Consider the following 13,644-nt stretch of genomic DNA (forward strand, 5'->3'; position numbering starts at 1 on the left):
CATGATGGCTATCAGTCAATTGCTCCATATCCCAGACCACATGAACTTGAGCCATCCAGTCTTGCAAAGAAGGACCAGCGGGTTGTTTCCAGCATGCTGCAATCTGACACTTTGTCCCAAGGTATATGCTTTTAACTGTAGTCTGCCATTTATGGCCCCTGGAATTACCAAAACTAAGCAAGCAAAATTTAGGAGTGCAGGGAAAAGTAGTAACCAGGGCTGGGCTTAAGTAAGGAAACAGGCCACCTCCAGCCAGAGAGGCTGCAGGAGTGCACATGTCCACCAACTGTGGTAAAACAAAGGTACCCCTGGCACCCCCACAATGCCAGTAAGCATCAGAAACCAAATTAGGAAACATTTTCTTAAGTCGCTCAGGCATATATAATACAATTATGTCACAATTTCATATGCATTTTCCTTAAGCAGTACACATATGGAGGCATTTTTTTAAAACTTTAATTAAAAAAAACCTCTTCCAGGTGTTTTTAGACACTCTTACCAACTTTCACCATATTATATGGAAACCTCAATGTTATCTAGAAGAGACATAATGTGATGTTTGTTCTTTTCTGTCTAGCCATGATGCAGACTAATCAAAGTACAAAAAAAAGGAGACAGGTGCAACGCATACAGCAGACCCTATGACCCATTCCCAGAAGACATCCTTCAGTACTGGACATCGGATTCCGAGCCGAATTATCTTCTGTTTTAACTACTTTAATCAATTATTTTCATTCTGGGAAATTTGATATCAAAAAAGGGACGGAGGAATTTGCTTCATGTCTATGCACAGTTACCAAGTGAAACCTTTTAACTTTGTCTCTAAAGACTGATAAATTACTGCCATATAATTTGTTTTATTCATGAACTATGCTTTCTACTACATTCTGCCTCATTTTGTTGGCCATCCCTCAATATCTGCCTAACCAGCCACACCAAATGGATTTGGCTCTTACCTTTTTTCAGTTGTAGCTCAAGGTGAGTTCTGTTCAGGCGCAGTAGGTATTTGCCTGTCCCTGGAGGGCTCACAATGTAAGGTTTTTTTTTACCTGAGGCAGTGGAGGGTTAAGGGACTAGCCCAAGGTCATGAGGAGCTGCACTGGTATTTGAACTGGATACTCCTGGTTCTCAGCCTGCTGCCCTAACCACTAGGCTAATCCTCCAGTCCTATGCAGAGAGATGTCTGAAAATAGCCTGTTATGCCCAACCTGCCCATTTCTCCCTCCCCTTCATTGTCAACATGTTGCCATGAAGGAGTCTGAGCTCACCTCTGCCTGTACCTGGATACTGCCTGCAACTAAATCATAGGGTTGGCATTTTACTACCAAAGCATGCTGAAAACTAGTGTCTCTCAGGCAGCAAAAGGACATTTTTTTTTTACACTTAACAGATGCACTGTTTAATGGTATTTTCTATGTACTCTTGATACTCTGCCCATGAGCGTGACTACTGAATATTTCTACAATTATACTTATACAGATACATTATATGGACAACAGCTGAAAGTTGCTGCTCTCTGGATAACTTTTGTGCCCTTCCTCACTTTCTACAGATAACCTTTGAGTGTATAGTCACTTATATGGTCCAAAGTTGCTATATTCACAGGGCAGAACTTTTAGAAAGAACCATTTATACAACCAGTACTGGAGAAGTGCTTTAAAATAGTGGCTTCAATATTCTTACAACTAAGATACCTGATTCACTACTACTCAGACCTACCCAGTGTTTCAGCCCCCACCTCTCCCTATTTCTTAACATGGGCAACCTTAGGCTGCTCTTCACCAACACAAATAGGTGAAACTATGAAGAAGAGAAACCCGTATTTTGAACAATAATGGGTCAAAGGTTTGTTTACATAACAGTTATTACAAGGAGCTTGGCTTCTGCTCACCATACCCCTACCGTTGAAGTTGATGACTTGACTACTGTCATATTTAGTGTAGGCCAACCAGCTGTATAATACCAGTCACCCCAATTTAGAACCCAGTCATTACTGACCTCTTGCTCAGGGATCAATCAGCTTGAGGCCCCTGAACAATCATGGGGCCTACTGAGATCTTTATAGGTGCGTTAACATTTTTAACGCGTGTTAACCATGGACATGCCTACAATATCCTTATAGGTGCCTACATTGTTAGCGCGCACGCTAAGTGTAGGCAAGCTAAAAACACTAACGCACCTTAGTAAACAGGGCCGTAAATGTCCAACCAGCAGCAATGTGTCTGCTTTGGGTAAATGTACACACAAAGCAGCACCCACTGCCTTTACTCAAACCCCTCACCCAGACTTTCAGGGTTGTAACAGTTTACTTCAATGTGTCCTTGTAGATTTGATGGAATTATACCATCCGTGCAGGTTATACCGGTGCTTCACTTCCACAGTCTTGACACTAGGGATCCTTTACCCCATTTTTTAAAATTAATTCTATATTTTTTAAATTTCCACCTTCTCCTTTGGAAGGTTATTCCAGATAGCCACTACCTTTTTCATGCACAAATTTTTTTTATCCTTCTGATGAGTTTGTCCCCCTTGGTGCTTCATATTGTGACCTTTACTTTTGTAACTTCCTTTCAGATATTTAAAATGTCTCGTCATATTTCAGTCAAGCCTTCTCATGTGACTTGTATTCCACATCACACATCATTTGGCTACTTTTCTAATCTACCTCTAGCCTCCAACAAGAAACAATCAAAACAGTGAGGAGTCTATACCAGACATCATACTTGAAAAGAGCTGAGGATTAAAAATATACGCCCAAGGGGAGAGATAGCAGGAGTTGGCAGTTAGCTCCTGATGCCCTAGTACTTAAGGGTTAGCAGCAGATACCCTTTTTCTGACTAGCAGCTGCTGATGCAGATCTCAGAACTGGCACTTGCAAGGGACAGCCAACTTTTCCCATCCCAGCTCATCCACACACACATATTTTCTTTGCTTTCCACTTTAGGCTCTAGTTAGGCATCTGAGTCATTTTAAGCGCCAACTGCCTTTTGAATTGCTGAAGGTTTGTCCCCAATGCCCAACAAGGGAATCCCATTATTCCTGTAAAGGCCTGCATCGTTGCAGGATAGCTCACTAACATCAACCTCACTGAAAGGGAATATGTGAACTAGCTAAGCCAGCTGATGAAAAAAATATTTTACTGCTATGGAAATTGCACAGTTTAAACACTCCATTCTAGTATCAGCAGTGGCATAGCTAGGACCAAATGATCCCTAGGCAAGAAAATTAAGATGGGCCCCCCCCACCATACCTCTGAAGGTACGGGGAGGGGCGTATAGAACTTCAGTAACCATGTGCTGCCAAAAAACAAATCACATTGCACACCTCTATAGAAAACCTAATAAAGCAGTACTCATGTCCTGGACTCAAATAGCAATAACCCTACCTACAAAAAGGTAGCACCCTATAATACTGATAGACTTCCAACTGAACCCCCCCCCCCCCCAAAACAAGTCAGACTGCTACAGATCCGTACACTGCCACTGAACACTAGCACAATAATTCACAGAAACTACATGCTAGTAGAATACCCCCCACCATGGTCACATGCACAAAACACAGACAGGACCTCAACAAATATGAAACAATGGACAACACATCAATAACAGAACTGGAAACTTCAGAAAATGTACAGCAATACTAGAGAAATAGAAACTGAAATGTAAAATATAAGAGACATTTCCCAAAATTGACACTTTAATACAGTCAGAATAAAATATTTTTTTCTATCTTGATTGTCTGAGCATTTTATTTTTCCATTTGCTTTGGTCTAAGTGTCTCTTTTACTTTTCTCTATTTTTCTTCTCTTTCCTGTGTCTCCTGTTCATTTGGCATTTCTTCTCTTTCCATATTCATAGTCCATCTTCCTTTTGCATCCCTTATCTGTCCCATTCAGCATCTCCCCTCTGTGGCCTTGTCTCCATCTGCCTATCCACCCTCCCTCCCGTGTTCAGCATCTGTCCTCTCAGTGTCCCTATCCCTCCCCCTGTGTCTAGCATCAACACTCAGTGTCCCTGTGTCCTCTATGCTCTTTCCATACCCTACTACTACTATTTAGCACTTATATAGCGCTACAAAGCATACCCTGCATCTGTGTGTCCCTGCACCACCCCCCCCTCGGTACCCAGCTTGTCCCCTCTCTTTTCCTGCACTCTTCACCTTTGGGTCAGCTCTCCCTCCCTCCCTCCATTGGACCAGCTTCTCCACCTGCCCCAGTGTCTGGTCTCTCTATATCTTTTCCCTCTTTCTCTCCCCCCTTCCATCTGGCCTCTCCTTCACTTCCCTCCGTTCCCTCCTTTAGCCATGGAGTCTAGCAGCTCTCCCCCTTTTTTCCCTGCCCCCCCAATTAGTGTGGGAAGTCTCACCCCCCCCCCCCCCGCACCATCCCACGGGTCTGGCATACCTCTCTCTCTCACTCCCCTCTCCCCCCCCCCCCCCCCCCCGTGGGTCTGGCCTGTCTCAGTCTTCCTTCCTCCATGTCCCACCCACAGGAAGTTACATCAGAAGAGGCAGGATGCAGGAGGAGGAATACTGTGGGGGCTGCCAATCAGCACTATGTCTGTATCTGGCTGCATCACTACACTGAGTGCCAGCTATAGGTTTAGTGTTGGGTGAGATAGAGGGAAGGATACTGGATCTGCAGGAAGGGAAAATGCATGCTTGACCCACAGGCCAAGAGGAATATAACACTTTGTAATATGTTGATGAGTTCCTTTCCTCACAGTTTTTTTTTTTTTTTTTTAATTTGTACACTGCCTGGATCTGTATGTTAGTTAAGGTGATATATTAAGTTTGCCAAAATAAATAAGGAGTGTCAGAGCAGGCGGCTCCTACCAAGGAGCAGCCCTGGACATTTTGCCAGGCTCGCTCTATGGTAACTATGCCCTCGAGTATCAGTTTTGTACTGCACCATTTTCAGTCTTTCAACTTTTTTTTTTTATATATAAACAAGTTATTTCTATTGCTATGGATATGTAACAGATTTGGTTAAGATAGTACATTAGAGATGTGCTACTTTATTTTTTTATTGATGTTTGATCTGTATAATCAAAGATTTTAAATAGAACTAGTATATACTAAGGATGCATATAAAATGTGATAGTCCACCTGAGACTCTCATCAGACATAACACACATAGTAAATGATGGCAGATAAAGACCTGTATGGTCCATCCAATCTGCCCAACAAGATAAACTCATTTAGCTATCATCCTCTGATACATTGTTATTCCAACTGTTTTTCTAATGTACTAGGATTCAGAAATATGAACAAGGCCATGGCGACAAGAGGCAGTGCAAGCTAGCTAGAAAACAATACCAGATTTAAACCATACTGCCTATTCTGTCTGCACATCCATTTCTCCTCTGTGCAGTCCCCATGCTTTCTTGAATTCAGATACAGTCCTTGTCTTTACCACCTCCTCTGGGAAGCCGTGCCACACATCTATCACTATTTCTATAAAGAAGTATTTCTTTAGGATTATGCCCAAGTCTATCCCCTTTCATCTTCATTCTATGTCCCCTCATTCCAGAGCTCCCTTTAAATTAAGAGGCACACCTCATGTGAATTATCTATCATTTCTCCCTGCTCCTACCTTTCTTCCAGAGAATACATATTGAGTTCTTCAAGTCTACTCCTATACGTCTAATGACAAAGACCACGGACCATTTTAGTAGCCTCCTTCTGGACTGACTCCATCCTGTTTATATCTTTCTTGAAAGTGCGGTCTACAGAATTATAGACTCCAAATGCAGTCTCATCAGACACTTATACACAGAGGCACTATTACCACCTTTTCCTGCTGGCTAATTCCTCTTCTTATGCACTAATCATCCTTCTGGCTTTTGCCATCATCTTTTCTGTTTTGCCACCTTAAGATCCTCAGATACGATTACCTCCAAGTCCCACTCTTCTTTCATGTACAGAAGTACTTCTCCCACTATACTGTACAGCTCCCTCAGGTTTTCAAATTTGACCAAAAGTCCAAGAAAAGGTAGGGAAGGGGGAAGAGATGCTGAATGGGAGGGATAGTAAGTGGAAATGGGGATGCTAGCCAGCTGAAGCAAAGGGAAGGAGATGAAGTGGGATGCTGGACTATAGAGGGGTAGGGCCTTGAGCAAACCCTTGTGGGCACAGCTGAAGTTTTGCCTAAGGCATTAGATCCCCTTGAGCCAGTCCCAATTCTTATGTGTTTGGTTTTGTAGTTATTTCTAGCTCTCTAGTAAGAGTATGAGTTAATTGTAGCAAGCATTTTCTAAATTATTGCTATATGTTTTTATTTATGGGTTGTACTTGATTACTGCTATTAGGTTTATTGTAACATATTGGGTCTGGTCTTGGCCCACAGAAACAGGTGAATGGACATCATGCTATTTCCCCCCCCCCCCCCCCCCCCCACCAGTTCAGTTCTCCAGCAATTTCAAGTGTCAAAATGTGCAGCGAGTTCTGTACCCCAGATGAGGCTACAGTTTTTCTGATAAACTATACATTAATGACACAGGGCCAAAATATATCTCCATTCCCACCCCATTCCTGCAAACTGAAACACCACACTAGTTCCATCATTTTAGATAAAAAAACAAACAAAAAAAATCACTCACTTTTTGAATGAATGAGATTTGCACTGTTGCAGGGACAGGGTGAGGATAGGGACAAACTGTCTCTGTATCATTCTCTACTATAAACTACAAAATCCAGAAGGAATTCTCTATGTAGAGAAAAATGATCAACCACTCTTAAAAAGGAAACAATTTTAATAATCAGAACATAAATAAAACCAAGCATGTCATCACACAAATTTTTAAAGAGGCTAAATAACTGTATAATGCCCTCAAAAAAATAAAATTACTATACCACAATAAAAATAAAATCATTTTCTTTAATAAGTTCATATTTGAAAAATTACAGCTTATTCACAGTACAAAGTGGTGCAGTTTTTTTTAAAGGTCACTGTACATTTATTACATACTTCAGAGGTACTCTAAAAGTTGATACAAGAATAGATTCTTTTTTTATGAAGAGTGATGTTGCCCAAGAAAGTGAAATACAATGACATCATGCTATGACAATTCAAACACATCAGTTTATCACCACAGTGATGATATATCTATTGGTGTATATATATATATATATATATATATATATATATATATATCTCGGACAAAAACAGTCTTTTCCAAATATATAGATTGTGCCAAAGATAAGTGAACAAAGACCATAAAGTACATACAGAAGCCCCCCCTCCTCCCCGTTATCAGGACATGGAAAACTGTTCTGATAGAAGAATCTTCATTTCATATCATCACCTGGATTTTAAGTTAAAATATTGAACCACAAGTAAAGGGATATCGTACAACTTTTGTGTATTGATGCAAAGAAAAGAAATGAAAACAATGCTTATGGAGAGATTTTCTAGTACTTTTCAGTGTCTTTATATAATCAAAGTCTTTGATTACGTAAAGACAGTGTGGTGAAAGTGTTTATGGCCACTGAGTCAGTGGGCCTCTTATACAAGGGAACAGTAATAGAGACTCATAATCAACTCGTTGAGTTATTAAGGTCATAAGGTGTAGAATGCAATGCATATAGCATTTTAGTAGATAGATCTGGGCAGTGTACTATCCTTCATATGGTTCATGAGTGGAAAGAAGTGGAAGAGTGAATGTGTAGTGTATGGTTAGGAAGTATGAATGAGTATATATATAGAAAAATAGTAACTCAGCCATTATGGCAGTAAGTTATATGGAAAGTGTTTAAACAGAAGGTATATGTTTCTAAATAAAATATTCCAATATATTTAAAACTGAGATATTTAATGGTCTTTAGAAGTGGTAGACTGTTTGTATAGTGACCGTTAGACTTTGGGGGAGCTCATACGAGTAGGAGGGGTAATAAATATGCATTAGATAACAATGTAGTGTATCTCAAGTGTATTCACTGTGGATAATCTGACTGGCTGGGTGTGTCCCCAGGACTGGGTTGAGACATCCTGATTTAGTGACATGGATCAGAACAGTGAAAACATTTTCAGCCAACAGGAAAAGCATGTGGTACAGCTACGTGCAAGACACACATAAGATTTTCCTTCAATTTTCAGTACGAATGTCTCTACTCTGCTTATGCATTGAAGTTGTAAACAAAAGTAGGCACGATTTGAGAAATTGATGAGTAAAGAACAAAACCAGCACATTTTACATGGATGCTATACAAAGACCGAAATTTGAAAGCATACCGATGCATGTTGGAAAGGTAGTTATTACAAATGTAAATCTTTCATAATGAAAACATTCTGACCCCCATGTAGCACCATCCTCTGATATGTAGAAAGAAAGCAGTGGTGTTCAAACCAGTGCGTGTTCATACCTCCTGGTAAGTCTGGTTTATAGGGTATCCCTTATGAGTACACATGAGAAATCTACATGCAAGGAAGACCCCTACATGCAGTCTCTCTCCTGCAGAGTTACTAGGACTAGCCTGGCTAAGAGGGGCACACCCAAAGACCAGTTTGAACACCACTACAATAAACAACTGTATTAACCAAACAGGTGCACAGCCAAGTCCGTTTCCAGTTAACAGGGTATGAAAATTTAGCAGCCACAGTTTTGTACAACTTGTTACCTCTTTTGTATTGCTCCTAATTCACCAATATGATTAAGAGGAATGTCTTTTGTAGCCCACGGAACAAGTAGAAACTCGATAAAAATTAAAAAGAAGGATTCCATTTATGATATGCAAGTAACATTTTAGATGTCTCAATTTGTAAATAATTAAAAACATATAGCCAAGCTCAAGAATTACATGCTAAAATGGGCAACAAGGCAAGTGAAATTCATGCCTTAGAACACTCAAATAGAAAAGAAATCACCAGAACAGATATTTGTCTCCAGTTGAAATACACAAAGTGCAGCAAAGAATAGCATCTGTTGTAACAGTTATACCAACTCTTTAAATTATCCGTACTTGTTCAAAATATTTTCACCAATATTTTCTTACAGAAATTAAAAAAAAAAAAAACTTACTGAAGACTAATATTTTATATTTACATGGATAAGCAAACTTCAAATTCACTGAAACTCAAAATACATAGTATATACTGTGGTAAATCATCTAATAATCCCAATTTCTCTCTCTCAAATAAGATTTACTTTGAGCATAGGAGGCGTGGCTTCGCAAACAGGGCCCTTAGTAAAATGTTTTGAATCTCCCTGGTTTATTGTTTCCTTTAAAATGAGGATGGTGGGTAAGAAAATTTGTTTAGGCTTCTGTGTCACATTTAATGTACATCTACGGCCACTGGAAGATAGAACACAAATGAAAATGGCACACAGGTGTTCAGTTAGATTTAAAACAAGAAAAAAGGGTTCAATCCAAATCTCTATTGTGAGCTATCACCTACTGGAGATATTTATTTTACTCTTCCTTCCAAATTTCAGTTGAATTCTGTGACTACACCACCATTTCCTACCAAAAGTATAAGTGCTACATGCAAACTTCACTAAAGCTTAAAACTTCTACTGGTCCCAAAGAATTTGAAATAAAAAAAAACAGCAACCATAAACTACATTTTTTTTTTAAAAGACATGTCAAGTATTACTATTGCTTACAAATGGAAATAATGATTTAACATATCACATTCCCAACATAAGGCCCTGCAGTTTCTTGGAATTGAAAATGAAAGAAAGAATAAACTCAATGGCAAGCTGACTCTGAAACTAAAGTAGATTTTCCTATATAATGAGGCTCTTTCTGAAACCGCTATGCCGCAGCTTTCGCTTTTTTATGTAAGAACATTTCCAAAATCGTCTCTAGCAACCCTACTGGTCCTGGGGAATCAATGAAAAAAAAGATGCTCATGGACAATCAATACCACACAGATCCCTTCTTCAAATCTTGGATAAGGCATTACGTCTTCCTACAAATAACCATGCTTCTCTGGCTGGCAGCTGTGAGATATATAAAAAGTGCATGACGTGATGCACTGGACAGACTGAATGGGCTAATAGTAGGTGACGGCAAGAAAACACCCTAAGTTAATATACATAAGATCTCAAAACCTGTTGGTGAACATTACCTTTAACATGACTCCTCAAAATATCACCTGCAAAGGCTTCCATGAGGCGTTTCAGCTACAAAGAATTTTATTTTTAAAACAGAAGTATTTGTGTTGCAGGAAGGCTGAACATCTGTATTTGTGTAAGCAAAAGGTTAGTGTTTTGTTCTAAAAGTGTAAAAGTTTAAGCGTGGTAATACAGCACTAGTTTAAGAAAAGGCTAATAGCTTAAATGATTAGTGTCACAGGCAATGAATTTAGCAGAGCAAGAGGTGAAGTTTCAAGTAGTAGCTTGCCTTGAAGTGATTTCTTTAATCTCTACATCCTGGTTTCTCAGTAAGGTGAGAACTTGTCAGTGACACAGACACCCCCACCAGTGATAAAATACAACCGATTTAATATTACTCATATGTGCCAAATCATAAAAAGGCAGAATACAATGTTAATGCTACTTTTCTCAGGTTTTCATTTAAGAAAACTGAATAAGAAAATTCATGCTTTCCTTCTGTTAGAGGTAGGAAGAAATTTCAGATACATGAGATGTTGCTAGCTTTTATCAGGCTCCTAAAATCTGGCAAGATATTTCTGTATGTTTATCACTTATTTTTATCAGGCTTTTAGAAAACCTCTCAAGGCTTTTTGCCAATATGTTTTGAGCTAACATCCTGTCATGTTATATTGTATCATTGTATACTGTATTCTCCATAATTCCCAGGAGTATGTCCTGGTATCTTGGATTGTGAACTGCTTAAAACTTTATGGTAGTAGCAGTATATACAAGTACCAATGCTATGTTAAGGTAAATTAAGCAAAGGGCTTCAATCACTTATCAGGTCCCCTTTTCCTTGAGTTTACAGAAAGGCTATCCAATTAGTAATCTGCAACTATCATCCCTTTACATAAATCGGCAAACTCTGGCCAGCAGATTTCAAATCAGTCATAAGATGCGAATCAAAAATCAAACCCAAGTCGTGAATTCTAGGATCTAAAGAGTTATCCAGAAGATGAGCTATAGCAAACTAGTATTTTATTTTTTTATGGAAAGGACTATTGTGCTTGCCTGATGCCCATAAAGGAAAATGGTGTCAATCTGGAGAAACTTGCTTTAGCATTCTAATATTATCCATCTTGATATATACTAAATTAGTTACTGTATTAGTGATGAGACCCCTATATTTTTCACCAAGTGGTCAAACAATTCTTTGTAAACATCATGAAATATTTTTGGTATGGCTAGAGTAACTAATGTCAGTCAGTTCTTAACCCGATTAAAATTCTCATTGGAAGCTGCGTGCTAGCAGTCATGAAATAAGAGTATCACAGTAGTTTAGGAGTTTCAACATTGTTCTCTTTTTTCCTTTTCTGCATATCTACCCAAAACTCTCTCTTCCCCAAAACTGACTGAAACTTAGTAATGAATGATCTTGCTCAGAATCAATGCACATCCAGATCTGTCCACATCTAACAATGGTGTCCCATTATCAGGGTCACACAACAGTTCACTTGCTGCATGAATGTCTCCATAGCACTAAAGAGGGTTACAGACTGCAAGTTACAACCAAACCAGTCCTGTGATTCACAATGTAATTAGGTTAGACTGATAAGAGCTGCGGAACTAGCAGGAAGAAATCTTTCTCCTAGTTTCAATTTTCCCCAGTAAAGGAAGTGAACAGACAAAGAAAGGGACTTTCAATGCTCAGAAACAAAATGAGCAGGAACTGTCTGTGCTCAATGACTTGGAAAACAAAAATTGATCTAATAGGTCTGTTCAAGAATGGCACTCACATAGCCTACTAGAGGTGAACGTCAGTCTGACATTTTAAGGAAAGATAAAGATATCAACCAGTTAGCCCCTGATTTAAATACCACCAATCAATAAAATGGAATGAAAGGTTTTCTAACCAAAAAGATCTTTTAAATCATTGCTAGCTGAGCTGCTGCTTTTCATGGTATTCACTGGCTGTGCAAAGTTCTGTGGGTTAAAGAAAGGATTACCCTGCATACCAAAGTCAGCCTGCCCTACCACGTTCATTGGCGCTGCCATCACTGAGCCACTCATGCCCTGGGGTCCAGGAGGTGATGCAAACTGATTAACCCACTGGGTTGATTTCTGTTGTGACATTTGGTTCATAGTAACTTTAGACTTCTGAGGACCAAAGAGATTATCTAAAGCAGACATGTCAGCGGTGGGTCTGTTATGATGCATCTGCTGTACAAGTCCAGCGGAAGCACCCATGTTGTGGAGGTTTGGCATATTGGTGGTTGCTGCCATGTTCATGTTAGCCATTCCCATTGAGTTTGAACCACTGAAGAGATTCTGGTTTGTGTTACCAAGTCCCGCATGGAATCCAGGAGTCTGAAAACCCATATTAGAGTTAAATCCATTTGTCATATTTCTTACAGTACTCATATTGTCCATAGATGCTGAAAATCCCATGCCTGTGCCCATAGAAGGAACAGAAGAGAAACCACCGGAAGAGACGGTTTTAGGATTACCAATAGAAAGGCTGTTCAAGGACAGTTTATTTTCCATTAAGCTACTTGTCAGATCCTTTGCCTGAAAAAATACATGAAAAAAAAAGCTGTTAGTATTCCTACTACCACACCCAGTACATTTAGTATGAAAACTATCTATCATCTACTGATTTTCCTATAGATTCCATCAGTGGTGGTTTGCAATGTTCTTAGGGGAAGGCAGTGTATTAAGATTAATGAAAATGCTGTTCCTGCATATGGATTCACAGTGTATCAACAGGACACATTTTTCTACACATTGGGGCGTTTTTTTTTTTCTAATCACGTCCAAAGCAGCATGGGCTTTATTTATTTTTCTTCCAACTAACAACTAGGTGGGATTACAAAGGAACATACTTAAAGTACATATAAAAATGACAACAAAACAATGGAAAGGCAGACAAAATAATTGGTGCCAAAGCAGTGTACAGATAACCAGATTTTAAATTACAGAACGAATACCTGAGCACAAAATACTGTCGCATCTTTTGGGAACCAGAGTGCTGAAGGAAGCATGTTCCATTCTAGGAGCCCAGCAATGAAAAATAAACAAATCTCTAGTCTCCTGACGCCATAGGAGCCAACTTTTCAAAATGATTGGGGGAGCTCAACTCAGTACAAATTACCAAGTTCATATAATGGAATTAAAGCATGGTGGGTTGTAAACACAGTTGGTCAGGCTGTCTTTAAATGAAGAGCACAGCAGGCAGCACATAAACAGGGAGGACTTGTGGGTAAAAGAAATTTTAGGGGTAGAACAGCAAGTCTCCCCAGTTTCTCTTCCTCCCCAACCCCAACTCATCACCACAGTTTACCATCCTACTCCCAACCCATCTATACCATACTCATGCTATGCCTTCCAGACTATCCTGGTCCATATACAACCCATATTCTCCCCCTCAAAAGTTCCTCTTCCCTACCTAACCTGTGTACATCATACACTTTCTTTTCTCTCAGACCACTTCTTTCTCAGTCTCTCCCAGCCTTAATGTTTTCTTCCTCCTCTCAACATCTTATTGTGTTTTCCCCTCACTTCCTTCTCACAAAGCAGTTTTGTTTTGGGGTAGGATGTTTAATACTCC

At 39.5% G+C, this 13,644-nt stretch overlaps 2 protein-coding genes across 2 annotated transcripts in view; one reads left to right on the forward strand and one right to left on the reverse strand.

Moving 5' to 3' along the window:
- Positions 1–2,102, forward strand: part of LOC115478011 — a 55,153-nt gene extending 53,051 nt beyond the window's left edge. The window contains exon 16 of the mRNA XM_030215195.1: positions 578–2,102. Within this exon, the coding sequence (XP_030071055.1) occupies positions 578–645 (68 nt within the window). The 3' untranslated portion in view covers positions 646–2,102. The remainder of the gene's footprint in view (positions 1–577) is intronic.
- Positions 2,103–6,863: 4,761 nt separating this feature from the next.
- Positions 6,864–13,644, reverse strand: part of SCYL2 (SCY1 like pseudokinase 2) — an 83,265-nt gene continuing 76,484 nt past the window's right edge. The window contains 1 exon segment of the mRNA XM_030213967.1: positions 6,864–12,605. Coding sequence (XP_030069827.1) covers positions 11,946–12,605 — 660 coding nt within the window. The 3' untranslated portion in view covers positions 6,864–11,945.

This window comes from Microcaecilia unicolor, chromosome 9 (assembly GCF_901765095.1).
Source record: "Microcaecilia unicolor chromosome 9, aMicUni1.1, whole genome shotgun sequence".
Taxonomy (NCBI): Eukaryota; Metazoa; Chordata; class Amphibia; order Gymnophiona; family Siphonopidae; genus Microcaecilia; species Microcaecilia unicolor.